At 37.1% G+C, this 26,586-nt stretch overlaps 1 protein-coding gene across 7 annotated transcripts in view; it reads left to right on the forward strand.

The window, feature by feature from the left end:
• LOC114152052 (ankyrin-3-like) overlaps window positions 1-26,586 on the forward strand; it is a 101,175-nt gene that overhangs the window by 17,902 nt on the left and 56,687 nt on the right. For 4 of the 7 annotated variants that reach the window (XM_028029722.1, XM_028029724.1, XM_028029723.1 and 1 more), the window contains exons 2-19: window positions 4,878-4,979; window positions 5,906-6,004; window positions 8,215-8,313; window positions 11,553-11,651; window positions 15,978-16,163; window positions 17,088-17,111; window positions 18,467-18,565; window positions 19,089-19,187; window positions 19,558-19,656; window positions 19,770-19,967; window positions 20,598-20,696; window positions 21,787-21,885; window positions 22,225-22,323; window positions 22,927-23,124; window positions 23,844-23,942; window positions 25,042-25,140; window positions 25,740-25,937; window positions 26,247-26,345. In XM_028029722.1, the coding sequence (XP_027885523.1) occupies window positions 4,878-4,979; window positions 5,906-6,004; window positions 8,215-8,313; window positions 11,553-11,651; window positions 15,978-16,163; window positions 17,088-17,111; window positions 18,467-18,565; window positions 19,089-19,187; window positions 19,558-19,656; window positions 19,770-19,967; window positions 20,598-20,696; window positions 21,787-21,885; window positions 22,225-22,323; window positions 22,927-23,124; window positions 23,844-23,942; window positions 25,042-25,140; window positions 25,740-25,937; window positions 26,247-26,345 (2,094 nt within the window). The remainder of the gene's footprint in view (window positions 1-4,877; window positions 4,980-5,905; window positions 6,005-8,214; window positions 8,314-11,552; window positions 11,652-15,977; window positions 16,164-17,087; window positions 17,112-18,466; window positions 18,566-19,088; window positions 19,188-19,557; window positions 19,657-19,769; window positions 19,968-20,597; window positions 20,697-21,786; window positions 21,886-22,224; window positions 22,324-22,926; window positions 23,125-23,843; window positions 23,943-25,041; window positions 25,141-25,739; window positions 25,938-26,246; window positions 26,346-26,586) is intronic. The other 3 variants (XM_028029725.1, XM_028029727.1, XM_028029728.1) reach the window with 1 other exon arrangement.

Here is a 26,586-nt window from a genome sequence, read left to right on the forward strand (position 1 = left end):
AGTTATGAACAGTCTGTCTTATCTAACTCAGATACATTTTCATTGAGGAGTTGATTTCACATCACTAGAACAAACAAAGAGGAAAACTAAACAATACCATGCATAAAGAGACTGGAAATCATGGCTTAGCTTGGACAGTCTTTGGATTGATGGATGCTGCATAGATATTTGAACATAATTCTTGTCTAGTTCTTAATTATAAAGCTTTAATAGTTTTCTCATAGGAGTAGCCCGTATTTAACTCCATCCATTTTCAAGTAACTCTGACCAGCTTCTCTATCCCTACTAAAGTAGAGGACCCTCACAGCAATTTACTGCCACCTCCTTGTTCAGGACAAGTTGCAACTTTTTGACTTGGCTCTTGCATTTCCCTTGATCTTTATGGTACTTTTGTTTAGTGATATTCTCTAAACGTCCTTTGAGACCTTCACAGAACAGTTGGACTCATACAGAGATTAAATTACTCAATTTATCAGACTAAAGGGATCTGAACTCATGTGATCACTCCACTTGACAGATTTTCATTTATAAATGTTTTTATAAATTATGTATAGTTCTCATTACACTTACAATTATACTCCATGTTGTCTTTATCCATCTTATAAAATGTAGAACAATTTGCAACAAGGTATAGTCCAACAGAAAATCTCCTAAGTAATGTAACTAGTTTAATAAGCAATTGCATTGTTAGATTTTTGCTTGTTAAAAAGAAAGTTTTATTTAATTTGGTTTAATTTTTATTAAACACTTTGCAGTGGCCTGTCACATAAATTTCTACTGATTTGTTTTGAAGTTTGTTGTAACACAACAAAATGTGGAAAAAAAAACATTTAATACTTTTGTGAAGCATCTATAAGAACTTGTCTTGTTTTTTAGATCTGGACAGAAAAAGCTTTAAATTATACATACAAGTTGAAATAAATACTTTTTCCTCACTCATTTTTTGTTCAATGACCTTCAGCAGCTATGAAAGATACCTCACACTTTTTCTAGCCAACTAACAAACTTTTGGCATATTTCCAGCTGGCTATTTGACCACTTTTCTTTGCTGAATTGTTAGAATTCAAATAAACTGATTGGCTTTCTGGCACTTATGTGACTTTTAATCATAATCCGCAAAATCTTAATAGGCTTGAAGTAAGAGCTATTCCAGAAACAAAAAGTTAGCTGGCTTTCTTGATTCTTGATGTTTGGGTTTATTACCTTCAAATTTCAACCATCACATGTACCACAATAACCAAGATTTAAGTCTGCAATGAACTGTAAGAAAAACAAATCCATATTAACAGCAACATGGACTGAGCTCTAGCAGACAAAGAAAAAAATCCCTTGTTCCAAAACCCACAGACACAATTCAAATACCCTCTAGTGAAAAGTGTTGTGTGGTTGACAAGATCAATTTTGAGCCATTTGTACACAGGAATCAAGCGACGGCTTTCAAACCTAAGAAAACTGCCAATTGTCAAGCCTGATAGTGGCAGTAGCATGCTGTGGGGTTGTTTTGGTGCCAGTGAGTGTGGCATTGAAGAATGAACTGCACCTGCAAGTTCATTAATTTGACCTTAAATCAACAGCTTGATGATCCTGCTCCTTGACGTTTGTCCAGGACAATGGCCCTAAACATTAAAACTGGTTTTCCAGTGGCTACAGCTGACATTGAGCTTCAGGAGTAACCCAGATCTGAGACATCTTCAAATGTAGTAATTATGCATAAAAGTGGGGTCCCTGAGAGGTAACCAACTAAATTAAGTAAATTCTATCAGTTATGTCAAAAATAGCGGTTAAACATTCAGTCAAAATTATGTCAGGAGCATGTTGATAGATACAAAAACTCTATGGTTTCTCTGCGACCCAAGGAAATACATTTGTGTTTACCATTCAATCCAACTAGCTTTTTGACCCAAAATTTAAGTTAAGATTTATAATTAAAATGCAGCTGTTTACATCAATCAGGTGTGAAACTGAGCAAGTAATGTACTTGTTGTTTTCAGAAACTTGGCACAAAGATTAGTTTAGTTGTTTTTTTTAACAAAGCAGGACAAATCGACTTTTGAGTTACAATCTTCAGCCTACACAGCCTCATGTTTACTTTTACACAAAATGAAAAATGTATGTCAGTCTAGTTTAATCAACAACAATAAATGCATGGCTTTCCCAATGGCTGGAGTAGTTTTTATGAGGGTGGATGTGTGAGCTGGGCCTCTGATTATACTCTATACTCTATATGCTGCCAAGTCACATCTCATTTGAAAAGGTTTGGCAATCTGCCTCGCAACCTCTGTCAGGGTTTCAGGAATCCAAGAATCACACCATCCCGAGATATTCTGCTTTCATACAACAGTGACAGAAAGAGCTGTCTGTAAACCTGGCGAATCTGTTAAAGCAGCGAAATGCTTTAACAGATTCACACATGTTGTCATATATCACATATCAGAAGCAGTGTTTGTATAGTCTTATTTTAGCCAAAATAAGAGCTGATTTGTTTTTATACTAAATGGTTTTTAAAAGAATGATGAGTGTGTCTCCAAAAATTACTGGATCTTGAGAAAAAAGCAACAACAAAATATCAAGTTTCAGAGTGGTTGTGACTCACACTGGTATTTGTCACAAAGAAAGCAAGCCAATCCTTTCACACTTTTTGCTGAAGATTTAATACATTCACTGAAAAAGTTCATCAGTTAGAGTCAGGATCTGGATGCAAAAGAGTTGCATCCGGATGGGGTTAGAGGTGTAAAAAGGGTTCACTTAACCAGGCAGACTGGATGTTTAGACATACCTACACATCTAAGACACACAGACACATCTACAATGTAAGTTTGCTTTTTTAGGTGGTGACATTATGTATCTGATTGGAGTTTCAGTCATTACACTTGTGAATTATTGTTTTTTTTCTGATTTTCTACAATACAAAAAAAAAAAACATGACAACAGGAACATTCCTCAGGTAGTTTATCACTGCAGAAAGCTATTTTGATTCTGAATATCGATAATACAGAACTATAATTTCCAAAGAGACAAACCCTGAGCTGCAGGTTTAGGATGTGTATTAATGAGCCATTTGCTTAGAGGTTTGTACACTTGCAGTTGAGTTAGCGATTCTGATGTCATAGCCTCTGTCTGGTGAGGCCCCCTTCCCTCCTGCCTCCACACTTTGTGAATGTGCAGCGATGATGTGAGATAAGAACCATTCAGTGAGTGGGAAATGAGCTCAGCAGCCAGCTTTAGCCAATAATCTGCGTGCAATAACATAGATTACAGTGCAGATTGCATTGCTGTGTGTAATTAAAGACAAGTCAATAAATCACGTAAAACTAATGTCCTCTCAGTTCTCGGTTTGTTTTGCTTGTTTGTACATTTTCAAATATGTCAAATGGATTGTGAAGCAAATTGAGTCGAAATGAATAGTGGCTTTTTTTTAACCTTACTCATTTTAGTTTTGTATTTATTTTCAGATGTATTAGGAAATTATCGTTTTGTCAACTTGACTAACAGTAAACCTTTTTTGAAGGTGTGTGCATAAGACTGATGTGACAATGTCATAAACATGACTGGACCTCTCATGAACATGAAGGAGTCTTCATGAGTTTTTATGATGATGGTCATGAAGTTTAATTAGGTAAATAATAACACTTTTAGTGCAACATTGAATTAAAAGTGTCAACTTTGGATTTCTTAACACATATTTTGTTCCTTTTGCCCACCTCTAAAACAAAAACAAAAAAAGAAACAAGCGGCAACACCATCAAAGAAACTGTTTTGGGAAAGCAGAAGCAATGTTGCAAATGTTGCATTTCAAATGTTCATCTAAATACATTTCCATCTAAAAATAACTGGAGTAGTTGGCAGTTGGTGCTAAAACAAGAACTGGATAAGGGGCATGTGGAGAATGTGCACATCTGACTCCATGGGTGTGGCGGACTGAAGCTCAGCTCAGCATTGCAGTCATGAAATCAGACACACACACCCTGACTATTGATATCAACTACCTAGTTCTTAGTTTCTGTTTCTGTGCTGCATAACACAGCTGTCTTGGTTTTACCAACTCAATAATACCATAAAATTCTCACACATAGCATCACACATATATGAGTATATTTATTGCTCTGCTTATGAGAGCTGGACTCTGTGACAGAATAACTAAATTATCTCTGCTGTTCGCCTGGTGTAGAGAGTGCATCTAGAAGAGGCTAGGATTAGAAAAACGCGCTGGTAATAAAAGCACCACATTTTATTATTCAACATTTTATTTTATTTCATTTTTTTTGTCGAATGACAGTTACCATGATTAATGTGAGTTGTCAGAACTTGCCTTAACAGCCTTGGCCTTTCACAGACAATAAACCTTTTTTACGATCATATCTGTGTCATGTGAAGAAAAGTGTGTTGGTTCGAACAGAACCGTCATCCAAGACGTGGTAAATGTCTCAACCGTTTGGCTTGCATGTTGGCTGGTTATTCTTGGCTCATTGCAGTACAGTTTAATCCAACAGAGATGTTGAAAACCATGGATTCTTTCATGAATTTATTCTTCTCGCCAAAAACCTCCCACACAAACCATTGAACCTATTCTGGCTTACATGCAGCCTCTCTGAGCTCACCGCCCTGATGTTAACCTCTTTTTTTATTTGATGTTTAACATACGAGCCTTGAGGGATTTACTGAAGGCATGTGCAAGTGCAGGGGTGATGAAGATGTTATGAGGCATACTGTACATCAGTGAGCCACTGTTTCCGACTTAAGTGCTCCAGAAATTGTTTAGATTGCTTTGATGTTTATTAGGTCTTAACAAGGAGCAGTTTTTTTTGCCACGCATCCACTCAATGCTGATTGCCAAGACAATAAACCCTCCGCTTGCTCTGTTTCCTCTCTTTTTGCAGACGGATGTGAATGCTTGTTATCTGCGCTCAGCTCGGGCCGGAAACCTTGAGAAAGCTTTGGATTACCTGAAGAATGGAGTCGACATTAACATTTGCAATCAGGTAAGCGTATAATACTGATAACCAGGAAAGGAAAAAAAAGAAAAATGTTGCAGGACACTTGAAGTCTGGAACTGCCATTCTGGTCAAGAAGGTTTTTAGGACAGCAGCCTTAATGGACCTGCGTATGTCAGTGGCGAGTACTGGATGTGTTGTACATTTAATCTCGAGTGTTTTTTATACAGTCCATTGGAAACAAAGGAAATATTGACACGGTTTTAAATATTTTATTCACTCTTAAATATCCATATATCAATTTTAATCTTTCTTTAGTTATCTCTTGTAAAGGTAATTAAAGAAATCTGTCGAAAGCACGAGAGAAAGTATGTTTCATGCCTAGTGAACTCGAGGTCAACCTCCTTAAAAGATGAAGAGGAACTTAACTTTTCATCATGACAAATAGCCAAAGCATAGAACTTAACAAAAACAAACAAAAAAATTGACTTCACCTTAAGAACTTTAAAGTTTTGGAATGACCCAGCCACAGCTCAGGCCTAAATCCAATAAGAAAATTGTGAAGTAACCTGAAGAAGGTTGTGCTCCTTACAGTCTGACAGATTTTTGTACAGAAAGTGGACAAATATAGTGAAGTCAAGATTTTCTACACTGACAACTCCTCTACCCAAAACAGAACAGTCATAAAATCGAAAGGTGCTCTCACAAAGTGGCAGCCCAAAGATTTTCCCAGTTATGTTGCCAGTTTTGCAGTTTGTGATTTTTACTTTCCCTCTAAAACATTTGATTACATTAACTGTGGAAAACATTCTGAAATTATTTATTTTGCTCCTATGTTTTTCCATTATAAAAAACGGTGCAGTTCAACAGGGATGTGTAGACTCTTTTTCTGTTAGACCTGTCAAACCCTATTCTTGGTTTGAATTGCTATCTTCATTGCTGTCATCCTGTCTTCCCTCTTTTTTTCCATACAGAATGGTTTAAATGCTCTCCATCTGGCCTCAAAGGAGGGCCATGTGGAGGTGGTGGCTGAACTCATTAAGCAGGGCGCCAACGTGGATGCAGCCACCAAGGTGGGTAACACCCAGTGGTCACATAAACACAGACAGTACATCACACAACACAACAGCAGTCTGCTGAATTTGCACTTTTCCAAAGTCACATTGCTTTAATAGATGAATCGCTGTGTGTTAGGGGGGATGATCGATTCAGATTTGTTTTAGGAATATTTACACTATTCCACTACATTATGCATTTCTTGGCTGTGAGGTAATTTTATTTATATAGCACATTTTCAGCAATAAGACAATACAAAGTGCCTTACATGATTTAAAAAGGAAATACAAACAAAATAGCAAACCAAAGGAAAGAGCAATATAAGAAAGAGAATCTAATCATGTGGATAATCCATTCAAGTTCTGAGTTGCCAGGATAGTTTTTCTGGATTCTAAGTTTGTTCTAATCCCTGTTCTGAGTTGCTAAAGTAAAAGTGAGTAGGTATCATTTGGACTTTCTAAGTACAGTATGTCCACATTTTGTAAAAGTAATAAGTACTCCACAATTTCTAAGTAGTAATGAAAACTAAATGTCCCTGTTTTGGAAGTAGTTTTCCTAAATTCTAAGTTCGTTCAAATTCCTTTCCTGGGCAGCAAAAATAGAAGTCTCTCTGCATAACAACATAAAAAAGTAATCTAAAAAGCAAAGTAAGTAATCTTTAAGTATATTTTAAATCTGTAAAAGTAGTGAGTACTCCACAATTTCTAAGTAAAAATAAAAACTAAATGGTTGTATAAATTATGGTGCATTTAAGTGCTTCCAGGAAAGATTACTGTTTTAATGTTACCCATTAGGTGTAAAATTAACACCGTCTTACAGATCTTCAGATGCATTGGCTGCTTGCTCAACCTAATAGTAAAATTGCTAAAAAGAATCACTGATTACCATTTTCACCTGGTGAGGAGAAGTTAACAACACCTAAAAGTTTTGTTAACTTTAAAGTCCAACATTTTTTAGATGTCTGCTGGAGCAGAGACACGTCTAAAACATAAAGGACCATAAGCCCTGAAACCAGAATTCAGAACCACTGCATTATAATACATTGTAGCACACACACTTATTATTATTATTATTATTATTATTACATACACTATCAGCATTAAATTCAGGCCTATTTATGTTCTGCAGTGAGTAAGATTGAGTTTTTCTGAGCACCAGTGGCAGCAGGAATGACTGAATGGCAACAGCTGCTGCTTTATGTAGACATGAAACAGGTGCATCCAGTGTGGGGGGAGGGGAGCTGAGGGGCGGCATGCGTGTGTGTGTGTGTGTGTGTGTGTGTGTGTTGAAGTGATAACAACTACTTCAACACACTTATCAACATGTACATCTGATTGTTGTTTCTCTCACTCCATAAGTTCTAATGCTGTTTTTGTGATTTTTCTTTTTCTTTATATTTCTATTTTCTTTTTTTAATGTTTATTTTGTTCAGAAAACTCTAAATATTAATATTCTGTGTTGTTTTTATCACTTTGAACTTCATGGGATGGTAGTAACAAGTGAGAGTTGTGATACTTTTATCTGTTGACCTGAAAGAGTTTTTGAGAAACATTTCTGACTGGCTGAATATTATTTATTTCAGTGACTGCATAGTTTTTTCCCCTCTGTCCATCTCATTTGTTTTGTTAACTTTAAAGTCCACCGTAAGTTCTATAATTTTATTTGTGACACCCAGCCAGCTGAATACCACAGTGTTTTACAGAGTTTGCATTGAAACACATTTTTAAAATGTGTCAATATTAGAGACAAAATCTTGCTTTCTCCACAGGAATGCAGAGAGAAACTGTTATCAAAGCCTTTTTTAAAAGAAAAAGAGTATATAAACTGTTTTTCAGAGTTTATGTACTGAGATTCACAGCAAATAAATCACTGAAGTTTATTGATCATTCCCTGATTCTAAGTTTATTTGAAGCAAGAGCAATAAAGCAGCTGCTTTGTCTAATTTCTCTTCATACCAGAAACATCTTGCAGCCTTTAAACATTGAAGATCTGTAGAATATTAGAACCTTCTTTTGGGTTATAGGTAATATGAGTTCAGCTTCAGGGCTTAATTACTATTAAATTGTCATGAAGGTATAACCAACTAATTCTAAAGCCCTACTTTTATTTTTCTCTTTGCATTGAGAGAGAATCCACTTCATCTGGATGTTAGTAACAGTCTGTAGTTTTCATGCCACAGCCCTCACCTTGGAAGTCATCTTTGTTTCCTGCTTGCTTGTTCGAACAGAAAGGGAACACCGCCCTGCACATCGCGTCCCTCGCTGGGCAGAGTGAAGTGGTGAAGGAGCTCGTCACAAATGGTGCAAACGTCAACGCGCAATCTCAGGTACGACACACACTTACACACACACACCCTCTGTGCAAAGTGGAGTGGAGTGTGCACACGCATGCAGATGAATGTGAGCGCAAGCTGCTGCACACAAAGCATCCATCTGGGGCTGTGTGTGTGCTGTGTCAGCAGTTTTGCAGTGCAGCCTGGCCTATATTCAATAGTCAACACACACGTTTACACACGCACACAGTGGACTCTGTGACCAGAAGGCCCATAATAATGTCAATATCAAAACCTTGGCAGAAGCTGCTGAGAGTAGGAAAATACAATAAGTTGTTATTGATATGTGTAAGGCTGTATTGAAACTCCAGCTAGGTTCTTCAGCAATCATGAATTTCATTTTGCTGGAACCTGCCAGTGATGGGGGAGGGGAAGCATTATTAACATTCAGTAAATCATGAAGCATGGACATGGATCAGCACCGAAAGCTGAAAACAGTAAAGAGTATTTCTTAATAAATAAAAACCAGGAAGTGTGTGGAGTTTAGTCATTTTTATGTCCTATTATCATGCCCATTAATTTGTTTCTATTGACTAAATGTTAGTGGAAGTGATTCTGTTGATCTACATGAGAATCTTTTCCGTGATTGATCAACACAATCAAGACGCGTGAGAAAGGGGATTGTTCAGACACTGAGATTCCTTTGCTTGCCTTGCAGGAAATCTTTGCGGCCGTTTAATGCTCGTTTCAAACAGTTCTTCAATTCTGGCTCCATTGCAGTGCTGCAGCCGCAGGATTTCACTTCATCCATCAGGCCGCATCTTGCAGGAGTCCTGAATTCACAGCAATTTACAGCTGATTGATTTAGACACAACACAAAATCTCTTTAAATAAATATTCAACCAGGGAAAATAGGAGTTTGATTGTTGTAGACATTTACCTCATAAAAACGTGGACTCCTAAAACATGGAATAATACAGTGAAATCATTATTGAAAAACGGTTATTATTGAAAAACATATCTGTACAGCAAGTTATGTGTCTTGTTAAGCCCTCAACATTAGATTATTAATAAAATAAGTATTTCTCCATAGAAGAGCTGTTCTGTTGTTGCTTTTGGTACACACCTAAATGTGTGTATGTGAATGCTTGGTATGAGAGATTGCTGTAAAGTCAATAACACAATTCAAGTGATTGTCTACTGTCACTATGTGCTCATACAGCAACTCGATGCAATCTGCTGGATTTTCTTGGATAGAAAGTTTTTTGTCTTTTTTTTTTTTTACTAATTTGAATAATAGACTGAGCTTAATGTACTGTTTGATAACTAGGATCAATTGGATATTTTTATGATTTTACAGTTCTCAAAGATAACTGTAAAAAAGAAGAATTGAAATAACTTCTTTTGTAAAATCCCTCGAGACAATATTTTTGTCTAGAGACAATAATTTTTTGTATATAAATAAACTGAACTTGCCCTGCGACAGACTGGCGACCTGTCCAGGGTGTACCCCGCCTCTCGCCCGGAACGTAGCTGGAGATGGGCACCAGCAACCCTCCCGACCCCATTAGGGACAAGGGTGAACAGAAAATGGATGGATGGATGGATAAACTGAACTGAATTGAAAACTCAGAACAGAGTTAATGTCGGCAGAAGCTCCATTTGTGGCTTTTGTGTTGAAGAAAAACACAACTGAACGGATGAGTGCTAGTAGCGCTGTCTATTAGAGGAGAGCTCAATCAGTACTTATACTTGTGGGGGGGGGGGTTGTTATCTTTTTATAGGCCCAGATTGTTCTCTAGGCCTATAAAGTAGGCCCAGAAGTTATTAAAATAAATAAATAAATAAAAGATGTTCTTAAAAGAGATGACGATGAAATACTGCTTTTTTTGCTGCATAGTTGTTTTTCATGTAACTTATTACCTTATTACTATTTTTTAGGCAGACTCAATATGCTTTCATGCACATTCTAGACTAAAATGAAAAAAAAAATATGGAAAAAACATTGCTCAAGATCACTTTAAAAGATTACAGAGAAGTCTGGCTGATGGCAATAATTTCTCCTCTTAAACCTTTTGCAAATTTTAAAAGGAGAACAAGTTGAAATAGCAACAAAAGGCTGACTAATAAGTGATGTGTTTGGTGACGTGTACTTCTTTTAAAGTGTCAAGTAGCAACCTCTCAAAAACAAACACATACTCCACAGTAACCTCAGCAGCAGGTCAGGTTTTATCTCCACCGCTATCAGGTGTGAGGTATGTGTGGAGGCGACAGTATGCACATCATGAGAGAGCTGCTGCAGTTCTCTCTGCTTTAAAAACCATCCAGCGTTTGCTGTTTCTGGGTGGGACGTGGGTGATTAACTTTGAAATATAGTGCTTTGCACAATTTATATACAGAGATCAGACAAAAGGAGTTTCAACCTTTTTCAAAATGAAAATGAGACAATAACACTGGAAAGCAAGCATAATTGCTGCCTGCAGAATGAAATTATGGGAATTTTACGTTTTGGTGCATATGTGTCAAACTCAGGGCTTGCGGATCAAATCCAGCCTGCCATAATGCCAAGATAACAGTTGTCTGGTTAAATACTATTTTATCAGTCCAATAAAATGCCACATTACATCAATGTGAATATAAGTTAAAAGAAGTATTCATCAAATACAGAAAGCTACAATATTTTACAGTCTAATAGGTAGTTTCACTAAGATGTTCCACCACGACCAGTCCTTTGAAGACATTCAGGATCTTAATGTCGCTTGAAAAGAAAATGCTTGTGTAATGACAGCAGAGAAGATCGACGCGTTTTTAGCAGTTCATACAAAACGTATCCGCTGGCTGAGTTTGAGCAACAATTTACTGTAACTGAGTTACAAGGTTGAGAAGATTGGAAAGAGACAAAAAACAAGCAAACAAAAAAAACAATATCACAGAGTCGAAGACAGTAATACTTAAAACTTCAATCAGAAAAAAGAAACGGCTGACTACAAAACAGCAATTCTTTCTATGAGAAAAACAAAACAATTTTCAGGTTGCATCTTGGAAATAAACGGCTTCGAAAAGCGCTGAAATTCTGAAGCATCAGTACCTTTTGCTGGAAGGAAAACAAAGACTCTACAAAGTTACACTAATAGACCTAAACACCGGATGGTTTTGTATTTTGTACTCTAGCTAATATTCAGATTCATTAATGTTACGGGGTTGTGAGTCAAACGGGCTTAGATTGAGAATCTGGTTTGTATCTGATGTTATTGTTTCTGTAAAACAGGATTATTTTGTGCTTTTGTTCCCAGAATGGCTTTACTCCACTGTACATGGCAGCGCAGGAGAATCACTTGGAAGTGGTGCAGTTCTTACTCGACAACGGCTCCAGTCAGAGCATCGCTACAGAGGTAAGAAGGAAAAAACACACACAAGTTCAATAAACGTACTTATAAAACATATTTGCAGGCACTCACATAACTCTTGACCCAGCTACACGTTGCCCCATCACTGGACTAACTCTCCTGGAATTAAACTCAAACATTATCACAAAAAGTATCTCGGGCAAAAGGATGCCATTAACTAGTGGGTCATTTAGGAGATGTCGGAAATTATGATTCAGAATGAGGGTTTCAGGGAGATTAATGAGTAAAGGAGAAATATGAGCACAGTGTGACGATGACGTTTGATAAGAGTGACCTTGGCTTGCTTAAGCTGCCTGTATGGGGAGAGATCAGTGACGTTGTGAGGCTGACGTGAGCAAGCAGAGCGCTGTGAGTGAGCCATCTGCAGCCTGACAAAAACTGGCATCTTTGCATGACTATGACAAACACAGTGTCCTATTGGGACACAGATTATGTTTACTAGCAACTGTAGCCACCAGCATGTAGTAGGTCTGACTATTATCACTAATTGAAAACGAAAGACTGTTGGCAAAGATGCTTAATTTATTTTCCGAAGATTTTATGTAAACATATACAAATAAGAAGAAAAAAAACATTCCTGAACATCAGAAACAGTCTTAGTTGTCAATTGTAAAAAATAATAACTAGATTAATTACTCAAAGATTCTGTAATTTCAGCCCAAGGACCAGACAACATTTCACTTTTAAAATCTAGAACTCCTTCAAGCATGAAAAATAACATTAATCAACTCATACTGAATGTTTTGGGGAAAATCTAGATGCTTTGATCTAATTCATCTGCAGTGGTGAGACTCTGAGAAGAAGAGGGTTAAACTTGAAAACAAACAAAACATTTTAGGTTACATGACTTTAATGTAACATTTAGAAGTTGAATTAACTAGTTTATCATCAAACTCTATGCAAGTATTACATTTTATCAATGTTTTAATAAACGTAAAATTTTTATTCATATACATTACAACAAAATAATCAGTTTTGTTTGATGCATGTTTATGTTGGCTGGGTTATCAAATTAAAAATTTTCTATTTTACAAATTCACCTTATTATATTTTTTTATAACAGGATAACAAAGACTAAGACTTATTCCTATTTATTTGAATTTTTTTTATATCTTGAAAAAGCTCCATAATTAGCTTCAGTAAGTGTAAATGGCACACACAACAAAAATAAATATGTTGGAAATCTTTAATAGCAGTAAAAATGTTGTCATATTCTATACCTTAGCTACCTTTCTCTACAAACCATAAGCTGGTTAAAGAATTTGTACACAAGCACCAGATAAAACAATTTCCTAATTTTAAACTATGGGACATTTTTGTTGTTAGCAGTTTTTGCCTAATATGGAAGGACTGCTGCATTAACTAGAGACCTTTTGTTTCTGGGGCCATATATGGCAGAAGAACAGATATTTATCATGATCCAGTGCTTACTTCTAAACCATTCGTTAATTTATTTTGTATTTTTAAACAGATATATTCTCTCTTTACAGTACAACATGTAGCTGCAGACTGATAGATGTAAAAGTTCAGCATCTTTTTTACAAAAACAATGTTGCTGGAAGCTTCCATGATAAAAATCTACTCTTCTGTTCTCTGAACACATTTTAAACTGTCCATGTACTTGCTTTGGAAATCCAATGTTGTATTTTCAGAGCTTTGTCCTTGACATTTCTACAAACTGCTCCATCACACCTCATCCCATGTTTCCCTCCTCTTCCCTCCTTCATTTGTCTCAGTCGTTTCTTTTTTAGTCTGCATCTGTCTCATCCTCAGTCTGTTTTCCACCACATCCCACCATTCCCCTCCCCTAACCTTCTTCTCCTGCCTCCTCCAGTGGGACATAGAGTGAATAATTCATGCAACCAAACATATCTATGTTGATGCCTCCATGAGGCATCTCAGTGTGTTTAATAATTCAGATTCAAATATTTCAGGAGAGCATGAGAAATTAGAAATTTTCCAGCATCTTTTTTTTGCTTTTTTTGCTTTTTCTATAAATGTAATATTTAGTTCACATTTCTCTTCCGAGTTAGTGTCCCATTTACATGATAAAACATCTTGTCTGTGGTTAAATCTAACCTGTACTGTTTTAGTAAAACAAAATAATGCTGTGTCACTGCAATCTTCTTCCTTTTCATGTTTTGTTTCTACATCTTTTATTGTCCATCAGGGTATTTTTAGGGTATTAAATAGGCTACATGAATCCATAATAAGGCAGATTAAACACGAGATGTTTCCTGCAGTGTGTCTCACCACTTTTGAAATCCTCAAAAAAGGCTAAATTTATGCATTTGAATATATTTGTGTTCCCTCGGGTGTGGCTGTGTGTGCCACTTTGGAGCTGTGTCTGTGGATCAGTCTGTAAATTTGTGTGTACATGCTGACGTGTGTTTGTTTGTGTAGATGCTCGCCTCTGTTCAGTTTTGTGCAGGATGTCTTTGATGTTCGGGTGTGTAATGATGCTGAGTTGGTGTCCTGAGGGTCTGTGCCCTGCGTAAATATACATTTATTTGTCACACAAGCAGAAACTTGTTATTTTCACTGATGACCCACACTGCTGCTCGTTTGTCTTGCCTGGATTTATCACATAAGTGAGGAGAATCATTGCATTTCAGTTTGTGTGTTTGTAGATTTATCCATTTGAAGTCCATTAGCAGCTGTATTTCCTAACAATTTTGTCCTACAGCGAGACGCCGAACTACTAGTTAAGCACTTATCTGTAGGACTGAATTGCCTAACATGCTAAATGATTTTAGATTGCTTTGTGCTTTCAGACAAATTTCATCTTCATGATATCAGTTTAGCATCCCGCTAACCTTATTACAAGTGTCTGCATCTGTTGGGCATAAACATCTGACTAAGACAGTTTTGCAAAAGCAAAAAGCCACAGTAGCCTTTCTGAAGATGGCAATTACTTCTTTAGTAACTTGTGTCAGAGTTCAGACCTACCTTTCGACTTGCACAATTGTTTTATTGTTTGCCAGTTAGTGAGAGCTATAATTCCATATCAAACTAATTGTTAATTTAAGGTGAACTTAAATGCTACTGAAGCTCAATATGTCACTTTCCAGCTGTTCACCTGTGGCTGTCCATTATGTTCAATTAATTAGCTAACATGAGCTGAATTTGTCTGCTATGTAGGAATAGACATTTATTGAATCGCTTATCATTCTTGTGAAAAATTTGCTATTGTGATAAGAATTTAGATTGATTGTGACAATGATGAATTCTGAAAACCCCAAAGACTCACAGAATTGTTGAGATTTTTTGTTTTACTATTTTCTCCAATGTTGGACCCAAGAGAACATCAATAAATATGAATGAATTTGTAAATTCAGGCACTGTGTGCTGTTTAATGATCTGAATGACATTTTTTTGGAAACTATTACCCTGACACCTAGGTTAAATGTGTGTTATTCAATAACAGTTTTGATTCTGTTTTCTTTATATAAATGTCTGTAAATATAGAGCTGTGATGCAGGACAATTTTCAGATTTGTTCTGAAAATGAAGAAATATCCTGTCATGTTGTATTGTACCATATTGTATGGGTGTGACGTGCAGTCACACCCATACAGTCACTTATAAAAGACTGAAAGAAGATGCAATACCTTTTTATTATCACTGCCATTGCCATCACAATAAATACTACAAACCTTTGTGATTAAAACTCTTAAGTCTACATTGACCATCCCTATTGCTAATATACTATATACTGTATACAGTATACACTGTATATCTGTGGTTTTCACCCATGATCCTCAAGGCATGTTGCCCTGCATGTTTTAGTCATTTCACTGCTTAAACACAAATGATTTCAATAGATGGCTGATTAACAGACTTTTTCTGAATTGTGATCATTTGAATGGGGTGTGTTTAAACAGGGAAACATCTAAAACATTAGGCTTGGGGTGCCTTGAGGACCAGGATTGGGAGTCACTGCTGTATATCACTTTGTAGCACAAAACATCCGTTCTTAGGTGTCACTGGCATCTACTGTAATGTTAAAAATGCTAAGTTAGTGTAAACTAAATGCTACTTGCACAAATGGCATAAATTGTTAGTTGTTGCTAACTGATAATATTAGTAAGCCAACAAACTAGATAGTTATTGGATAGTTACTAAAAATGCCATCAGCAGCATGCACAATTAAAGAGTAATGCTAATGCTTTGATATTGATATAAACTATCTGATTGAGTAAGAACAAAAAAATAATAATTTTCTTTAATATGTTTTTATGTTTCGTCAACAATTTCCACCTTTCAGCAGAAGTCACTGATGTCTTCTTGAATTGTTTCTGCTGGCTTACAGGATGGTTTTACTCCACTGGCAGTGGCGCTGCAGCAGGGCCATGACCAGGTGGTTTCCCTCCTACTGGAAAACGACACCAAGGGGAAGGTCCGACTCCCAGCGCTGCACATCGCTGCCCGGAAAGACGACACCAAGGCCGCCGCCCTCCTCCTGCAGAATGACCACAACGCAGATGTTGAGTCAAAGGTACGGTCTCTTAGCCCTGAGAAGCAACAAAAGCTTCTGTGCTATTTCAGTGTCAGTGAGCAGGTTTGGGATTCATGACACGTTTCCTTTTTCAAAACCTGTACTTCTGAACCTTCGTTCCCATCAACCCATTATATTTGCAATGAGGATCTGCAAGATTTAAGAGCAATAAAACATTCTTTTAAATTTAGAAATGTTGTCAATATGTTCATCTTTAAAGGTAGTAATTTACTGAATGAGTCATTATCTGAAAACTTCCACATTCCAAAACTAAGAATAAAATCAAGGATTAATTGCGAACACAAGTAATCCTTGCTTTTATTTTTAGTTTTTAAAAAACCTATTTTCTTTTAGTAGTGTTGGACTCATTTCTTTTTACTTGTATTAGGTGTTATTTGTATTTATTCATTTTTTGTTAATCTCACTAGTAGGAAACAAGATTTAAACTTATAATTCCCCCATTGCAACTTGAATCCTCGTTCAAATGAATGGGAACTATAGTTTAGTAAATAAATAAGAATCATAGACTTACTAAGCAAAGATTGCAGTTTGGTATTTAAAATATTAACAGTCTGAAGAAATGTTAACAAACATATAAAGTGGTAGAAGTCATTACTGCTTAAGTTATATAAAGATTTCTAGTGCACATAATGATGAAACATACAGCAGACAACACAAGGCAGAGTTTGAGTTCACCTTCCTTTTGTGTGTGCTGCTGTGACTCCCGTTTATTTCTTTTCATTATTTACAACCGCATCGCCCCATATCCATCTGAGAGCTTGGTGCAACCATGTCGGCGTTGCTGTTGTACTTGTTGTGGTGCACTAACCACCCCATTCTCTCTTCCTGTACAACCTTTCCCCCCTTGATTTGTTCCTGTTTTCTTACCCCTCCGCTCCCTACCTCTTCCTTTTTCCCTTCTAGATGATGGTGAATAGAACAACAGAGGTACATCTTCTTTTCTTCTTCCTCTTTCTCCTCTTTTCATTTTTCATCCACGCTCTGAACTGCAAAGCCTTCCGTCTGCTAGCATGAATGCTAAATGCTGGCATGAATGCCTTTGCACCTCACCTTTGTGCCTGTTTTTTTAAGCCCGCATCACATTTAGATGTTGCTTTGTATGTATGCAGTGACAGTTTTGTTTTGTTATTTTAGATGTTATTAGGTATTCCAGTAGAGTTCCAAAGCTTTGTAAATGACAAAGTGTGTTTCGTCACAAATCATAGTTCTCTTTTGCCCCATATTTGTCCATAAATTACAGAACATTTGAGGCTTGAGATGAGAGTTAGGGGTTAGGATTAAAGGTCAGGCAACTGTTTCATCTCCTGCCGCACTTATCAGTAAACAGAAGATGTGTACAAAAAGGAAAGCAGTGAGGCATTCTGATCAAAAACAGGTCAGGTTTAAGTTTGGTACGATTTGCTGTTCTTGAGTGTGCGATCATCAGATTGCCATCTCTACTTGTGATGCAATGTCATTTTAAAATTCAACTTTTCTTTATTGAATTTGTCATGTTGATACAACACATTGAATTTGTCAGAAATATTGATTTTGATAATCTGTTGTAATTATACTAATTATACTGAAAAAATACAAAACCATCATGTCACATGTTTGGTCTGATTCTTTGAAAGGTTCATTTGCATTGAGGAGTTTTAATTCAAGGAGGGGTTTAGTTCAAACATTTTGGTTTTCTGAATAGAGCTAATCTTTTATTCAAAGCAGGGTTTTAATAACTAGATTTGGGTGAAAATGCATGTTTAACTGGATGTGCTATTTCTTTATTTCCTGTCAGGTTAAAGCATGCCATCAGCAAACAGAAACAAATTTTAAATAAAAATTGACAGGAAAGCTAACCTACTTTGCTTAGTTTTCAGTTAACTGCAGCTTTAGATGTACTAGTTTGTATAGATTTAGCTTAGAATTTCTTAAAAAGATAAAACTCATATTTAACTAAATATTAACTAATTTCTCAACATTTCTGAAAACTCCACTGTTGTAATCCTTAGTTAAATGGGTCATATCTGGTCCTGGTTTGCCTTAAATCACTTTAATGTATTCAATGACCAAGGAGAGTAATTTTGCCATAAAAGTAGAATTTTGCTCTGGTTTGTTAGCATGTTTGACCTCTGCTCAGTTATGGGCTTTTTTTTATTCTTTTCACTTGCATTTGCCCAGCCAGTGCTAAAATATACTGTCTCATTGTGCTTTGCTTTTGGCTCATCTCGTAACAGATTTTGGTTAGTTCTCGTTGCCTTTTAAATTCATTTTTTTGCACCTCTTTTATGTCTCATTCTTCTCAGAGCGGGTTCACGCCACTTCACATTGCGGCTCACTACGGCAACATCAATGTGGCAACACTACTGCTCAACAGAGGGGCAGCTGTGGACTTCAAGGCAAGGGTAAGTGCCAAGGTGCAACAAATGCTCCATCAACAACTCCAGTGTTTGATTCTGCAGCTGCTTTGTCACTCAGTGGAGGAACACACACAGATACTTGCATCTCTTTTGATTTTGACATTGAAGTGTGTTCATAATCAGTCTCAAATATTCATTCTTTGTCCTCTTTGCTTAAACTCATCTGCAAGCTTAGATGTTTGTTTTCTTTAATTTAAATCAACAGTATATTCACTTGATTCTGTCAAATTATTGGAAAAAATAAGTTAAAAGGAGGTGTCAAAATATTCTCCTCTAGAGGGTGGTGTTTAGTCATTTACTTTCAATGCTGACCGAGGGAGAGCTTTGCTCTCTAACAAAAAGTCTCTTTTGATTTATGTTTGTTAATTTATCAGTTACAAGTAAAAATGTAACCAGTAGTATTCACTTAATTTTGTCTTGTCCTTCTGCTTTGATCCTAACCATCTCCATGAGAAAACTGTTGATCAGTGGGACTGAATGACTGAGTGTGACCTTATTCTTTTTGCAGAATGACATAACACCTCTGCATGTAGCATCCAAACGGGGAAACACAAACATGGTGCGGCTACTGCTGGAGAGGGGGGCCAGAATTGATGCAAGGACGAAGGTACCGGCACACACACACACGCACTCCCACCCCCACACACACACAACAACTCTGGTGTTCTGAGAGGTTAACAAAGAGGTCAACAAATCTGAAGAATTTGTAGACAGTGGCCATTTTCACATTTTCTCTCCACTTTCTCCAATGCATCAGTGTCTCTGTCATTTAAGCATTACTATAGTCACCAAAGAGCTCAATCTCTGTCTTCTCTCATAGTGAAACCTTATTACTTGTGCTATACATTAGAGCTGAATGGCTGGTCAGTGGAATAATTTTAGCAATCAGTACTGCTGAGCTGTTCTGTTGTTGAAAAAGGCTTTTGATGGTGTTAGTAAGTAGAAAACGGTGATCCTGCTGGTTGTTGCTTTTACAGGATGGCCTGACTCCTCTACACTGCGGATCCAGAAGTGGCCATGAACAGGTGGTGGAGATGTTGCTAAATAGAGGAGCTCCAATAATGTCGAAGACCAAGGTGCATCATCAGCTTTTGTCCTACCCTGATACCATCACTTACTCCAATTCAGTCTAACATTATCAGTTTGCTGCTGCATTAGAGTCAGACGTCTCTTCTACTTCTGTCTCCAGAATGGTTTGTCTCCTCTTCACATGGCGACACAGGGTGACCACCTGAACTGTGTCCAGCTGCTGCTGCACCACGAGGTGCCTGTGGACGACGTAACCAACGACTACCTGACAGCTCTGCATGTGGCCGCGCACTGCGGTCACTACAAGGTGGCGAAGGTCATTTTGGACAAGAAGGCCAATCCTAACGCTAAGGCACTGGTGAGGAGAAATTATTGAATCAAAGATGGAAAAAAAAGACTTTTCAGTTACTCATAACAGATGAGAAAACACAAAATTGAATTTTGTTATAGAAAAAATTAAAGGAAATAATTACATTTGGGAGATCCGGCAGAGAACAGGACAAAGAGCATGATGGAAAATATATCACCAACCTCTATTCTGACGTAAGACCAGGATCTGGGCTCCATAATGGGAAAAGTCTGGGTGTGGTTAAAGCACAGGGACTTTATGACTGGAGAGAATGAGGAGGGAAAAAAGAAACGGGTTGGAAAATGAAGTCATACAGCTGAGCCAGAAACCTCAAAGAAACAGAGGAAGGGGAGGACAGACTGTACAAGTTGGAGAGAAAAAAGTGAGCTGTAGGGAAAAGGATCTATTTTGGTGAAGAGTGGTCTTGATTATTTCAACATATTTCTCAGGTTCAGAGGCAGAAGTAGAGAAAAAGAAGTTAAAGGAAAGAAAAAGTTTTCTCTTTGTTTAGGTTTTTGTCTGATAATCAAGATTTACCCTCCTCCAAATCTGGAGGATCTTGAAGGAGAAACACAAAGACTTTTTGGATGATTTTTATACTTTTTGAATGCATGTATTTTCCCTTTTGTAATGTCTTAGAATGGTTTTACTCCCCTCCACATCGCCTGTAAGAAAAACAGACTGAAAGTGATGGAGCTCCTTCTGAAGCACGGAGCGTCTATACAGGCAGTCACAGAGGTAAGAGAGTGTGTGTGTCGTTCATGTGTGTGGAATATTCGTTTTTCTTGAAGGAACAGCTTTTATGTATCTGTACTCTTTGTGCCTAGTACTGGCACTGCCATATTGAGTCATAAAAGCCAACCTTACAAAGACTTTTGTTGCACAGAGCAATCATCTAACATCTTTTCAAAGTGATTGAGGCTGCTTTGATTGGTCAAAATGTAACCATTTGGAGTATATAAACAAACATTTAAGATTTTTATAAATCTGTGACACATACATGTTGCTCGAGAAAATAAAACAAAAGGGGAAAGACATAAAGCAATGCACTTTGCTCTATTGTTTGCACATAAAACATGATGCAAATCATTCACTTACTAATGAGAATGAAGAAAAGTAGAGGGACATTCATTGTGCTCTCATTTTTACACATACTTTGGGCAGACACTGTCTATATTTATTTCTGTATTTAGAATAGTTATAAGATATTACCATACTGAGGTTTGCATCCCAATCTTAGCTCCTTGTTTCTAGATTTTCATGCACATTGGTAAAAACTCCCGTAATTAAGCTATTTATCTGTTCAAAGCAGAAATCTTTGTTGTTAAAATCCATCTATGTAACAAGGGCTGTTTTCATTTATCAAACTTGTAACATTAAAAAGCATGTTGAAGCAACTACCGGGTAAACCCATCATGCTGCAGTTGGATAGTTTATGTAAAAGAATACTCTAATATGTAGCCTTTTATACCTTCATTGTATACAAAGAAACTTCTTTTTGCTAGTGTCAAGAAAACTCTTATTGGTCCAGAAAATACCTTGTTTTCAGATATCCAATCAGTTGATCACTACATTTATTTTCTTAGAATTTAGAGATAATAAGAAAGATGTTTATTAGTCAATAAATATCCACTCGTTCCCGTTTCTCGGTTTTAGAATTCAGGTCATTTTATTCCTTTTTAACCTTGAACTAACTTACCAATTTTCCAGAAATTATGAAATCATACTATATGAACCAGCCAAGGGGATTAAATATCCATTTGTTTCCTTGCAGCGTAAGGTGATTGTCATTTCTGTCCTTTTCTTTTCTATATTCCTCTGTCTACAGTCTGGTCTGACGCCGATCCATGTCGCAGCATTTATGGGACATGAAAACATCGTCCACCAGCTGATCAACCATGGGGCTTCACCTAACACAAACAATGTGGTGAGTTCAGAAGGTTCTCGAGTGTGTCATACTTTCCCTCCAAGGTTTGTTGGCTCCAAAAGAATGTGTTGACATGTTAAAAGGATGATGAGAAATAAACTAAGCATTTTGTATGGTTTTTTTTTAAGTTTAACTCATCAATGTCAACTAGTCTTGTTCTGTTTGTTGCAAGGTTAACAGAAAAAGATAATAAGGCCATGTCATCTTACTGCATAGAAAGCAAAGGCGGCTTTGCTTTCCTCTGCTGTTTTAAATTCTTCTTCTCCATGGCTTTTTAGCTGAATAAAAGTGACTCTTGTTGTACATGCCTTTTATCTTTTGGATGTTTGTGTGTTTCAGAGAGGGGAAACGGCGCTCCACATGGCAGCGAGGGCTGGACAGTCTGATGTGGTCCGATATCTGATTCAGAACGGAGCACAAGTTGATGCCAAGGCTAAAGTAGGCCGTCACTCCCAGTGACTTCATTTATCTTATTGACTTGTTTATGCTTTATGCATGTTTTTACTATTTTAATAACACAGCCAATTGATTAATTGTTTTTTTTTTTTTATTTTTTAATTAAATCTAATCATATTTACTAGAGAAATCCAGCTCCAGACTTTTAAGGAATTCATAAACTCTTTAATAACATCTGATGACGAGGTAGTTTTAGAATTGACTTTCTAATTAGTGTGTTGCTGTTTTTCTTTTCTTTTCCTTCTTTAAAATTACCACTAGTTTTCAGTAGAATCTGTGAGATTCAAGTGGCTCTTTTCTTAGAAAATGCAGAGCTATTTACTCTGCTCTTTAATTTACCTAAATGTACATAAATACAGACATATTCTGTCTTAAATGCATCAACAATAACTTAATTAAAAGTGAGCAAAGTATTTCAGTGCAGAAACACTTCATTTACCCAGTTGAGCTATTGTAGAAGCAGATCTGCTTTTCTATCTGTTCTGAGAATTAGAAGCAGCTGTTAGCACCACAATGAAAAAACAATAAAGTAACATGGTGCCTTTTTTGCATTAATAGATTTTTGTTTGTCTTCTTTTGCTACAGGACGACCAGACTCCACTGCACATTTCAAGTCGTCTGGGTAAGCCAGACATTGTGCAGCAGCTTCTGACAAAAGGAGCATGTCCAGACGCTACGACCAACTCTGGGTACACACCTCTGCATCTAGCTGCCAGGGAGGGACACAGAGATGTGGCTGCAGCTCTACTCGATCAAGGAGCTAACCTGAGCATTACCACAAAGGTAAAACTTGTTCTACAGATGTTTGCTGATCAATGCTGCAACCACTGTAGTTTTGCCACTTTGCTTTTGGACTGGATAAAAATAGGTTTCACATCACTGCTGCAATGAACACGACAGGGATGTTTTTGCAATATTTAGAGCTACTGAAGTCAGATTGACAGGGAGCAGCAATTACTGCGCAGATTTGAACCAAACAGAGTAAAAAACATGTTGCCAGACCAGCTGCATGTTCTGCATGTTCAAAGTTTTCTTAACAGTAACTGTAGTGTTGCACTTTACGGTTTGTTGTTTTAGAAGCAGAAGGATGAAAACCTCTAAGTATAATGCTTTAAGTTATAGTTAGCACAAATTGTTGCTTTTTTCATCTTTTCATGTATTTTTTTTACAAATGAGATCATTCTCCAAATCATGAGCGGTTGAACGGAAAAAACAGTCTTCTACAAAAACTCTTGTTCAAATGTTTCTATTATATATTTAACAAGAGGCCAGTTTCATTCACACACCAACATCCCACAGAAAAAGTTCAAGGTCTAAACTGAAGTTGCATTGTTACCTCGTAGCTCAAGAATAAGGTGAATGACACAATTAGTTTCTCCACCTAAAACATTCATGCTTTGTAATTTTTAACACTCTAATATTCAACTATTCTCTAACATTCATCCTGAAAATGACTTATACATACATCAATATTCCCTTGTGTTCTCTCGTGTTTTCTCCAGAAGGGCTTCACTCCATTACATGTTGCTGCCAAGTATGGAAAGATAGAGGTGGCCAACCTGCTGCTGCAGAAGAACGCTCCAGTTGATGCTGCTGGGAAGGTAACGCTTGTTTGACACTCCTGAAATAGTTTAGGAGGACAGAACTTACCAAATCTATCCTCATCCCTGTACTGTGCTGTGGAAAAGTAATAACATCAAGTGATTTTTTTTTCTTTTTTTATCTTTTGTCTTATCACAACCTGAAAATGAAGAGTATTTTAATAGGTTTTATGTGATTGACCAACACCAAGATTGTAATTGTACATTTGAAGGGAAATAATACACACTGTAATCTGTAAAATGTGGTGCAAATCTCTCCCTTTTGGACGAGTGGCAAGAAGGACACTAATTCTTATAGAGAGCCGTAAGAGGTCTGGTTTAAAGTTTGACTCAAACCATATAGGGAACTCAGCAAAGCTGGTTAGAGCATGTGATCGAGTCAAATGAGACCAAATAGACTAAATTGAAAACTCTATGTGTGGCAGGAAACTAATGTCCTGACAAATCACCCCCATGTTTAAACATAGTGGTAGCCTCATGCTGTGAGGATGCTTTTTTTTTTCAGCTGTTACAGGAAAAGTGATTGGAGTTGATGAGAGGATAGATAGAGCTAAATACAGAACAACAGTTGCAAACATACAGCCAGCGCTATGAGAATCAAGGATTAGATGATTAGATTAGATTTGTATGTTTAAATGGTCCAGTCAAAGTCCAGATGTAAATCCATTTGGTAATTTTTTCAGCTCTTCATCCAATCTGACCGAGCTTGAGCAATTTTCCTCTAGAAATTGAAACATTTGTCCATGTTTCAATTGGCAAATGTTTCAATTTCTAGATGACAAACTTCACAAGACTTGCAAGATAAACTTTTCAGTTTTGTTTTTAGATTGGATTTGTAAACAACTTGTTTCATTATATTATGCGGTACATTCTGTTCCTCATTTACAGAAAATACCCCCCTCCCCCCCTTCCCACCAACCCCATAAAAGGAGTTTGAAATTTCAGGGCTATAAATACTTTTGCAAGGCACTATGTTTAAAAATCAAACACTTTGGAGTATTTCCCCATCTGTGAGCTTTGATCATGCTTAACTTTACTATTTGTCACAATCTAACCTTTGCTCATGTTTGTGTGTGTGTGTGTGTGTGTGTGTGCTCAGAGTGGACTAACTCCACTGCATGTGGCGGCACACTATGATAACCAGAAGGTGGCACTCCTCTTGCTCAAACAGGGAGCTTCACCGCACGCTGCTGCAAAGGTAAGAAACGACGGGGAGGGGTTTGTTTTAAATCGAATGTTCCTGAAAGCATCTCTGATGCTCCATGTGCCAAAGCGAACTGACCTAGTTAGAGCCATGCAGCTATTCTGCTCCGCACGGCCTCATTCGATATCTGTTCCACTCCGGCAGGATCAGTTCAGAAAGCGCTGCCCCAGAAATCATCCAGGCTCCACACCCTAACAGAATTGAGTATTGAATAATCCATTGTTTAGGAAATGGTTTTAGTTGATGTTTGTAACCAACCTCCAGTGCGGTGAATACCCTCTTCCTTTGGTGGATCAACATTTTACATCCTGTCATAATATTTGTTTGTAATATAAACAAAATTAAATGTACTTTTAGGTCAAATCACATTTTTGGTTTAAACTCTGCAAATAAAAAAAAATAAAACTGGACGTAACGAGTGTTCAAATCACAGACACTTTTGTTACTACTTTTTTTCCGTCATATTCTTTTTTGGAACACTTATTAAATATAAATGCCATTCTTTACAGCTGTATCATGTTGTATTGTTTTGTAGTAATTTTTTATTGACTAGTTTATTTACTCTATTTGTTTTTATTTGTTTCTGTTTTCAGAACGGTTATACCCCGCTGCACATCACAGCCAAGAAGAATCAGATGGAGATCGCCACCACCTTACTGGAGTACGGCGCCTCCACCAGTGCGGTGACACGGCAGGGGATCACTCCTCTGCACCTCGCAGCGCAGGAAGGCAATGTGGACATCGTGACTCTGCTGTTGGCCCGAGACGCTCCTGTTGGCACCAGCAACAAGGTGACACTAACAAGCAAGTCTAAAGACATGGTATTTTTCTCTCTGTCTCACAGCAAATGGGGTGTTGTAGGAGTCGTATTTACATTGAGGGAGTGTGTGTGGAGTGTAAACATGCATTCATGACACTAGGATGTTATTTAACTTGGAGAAATAACAGTCTTTACCTGAAACTCTGTTATTTTCTCTGACATTTGTTTTTGATACCCCCTGAATGCTCATCATCCTGAGGTCCTAACCTGCCATCATGTTTTAACCAGCTGTATTTCCCTCTGACTCTAACTGTATAATTGTCTGGGTTTGTCTCCTCAGTCGGGACTGACTCCACTCCACCTGGCTGCCCAGGAGGATAAAGTCAATGTTGCCGAGGTTTTAGTCAACCATGGAGCCACTATAGACCCTGAGACCAAGGTAATAAGAGATTCTTGTTCAATTCCCTCCTCAAATGTCCTCCTCAAGGAGTAGTATGTTTTTCTGTTTTATCTTATTATAGGACTCTGTTGTAAATGAGGTTATGAATGAATATGTTTAACCTCCTTAGCTCTGTGAGATCCAAACTTGACAAATCAAAATGACTGAAAAATATTGCATATAAAAATAACTGGATGAAACATTATTTATCAGTGCTGTATTCAAATGGTTTAGTAGAAAA

This window comes from Xiphophorus couchianus, chromosome 10 (assembly GCF_001444195.1).
Source record: "Xiphophorus couchianus chromosome 10, X_couchianus-1.0, whole genome shotgun sequence".
In the NCBI taxonomy this organism is placed as follows: Eukaryota; Metazoa; Chordata; class Actinopteri; order Cyprinodontiformes; family Poeciliidae; genus Xiphophorus; species Xiphophorus couchianus.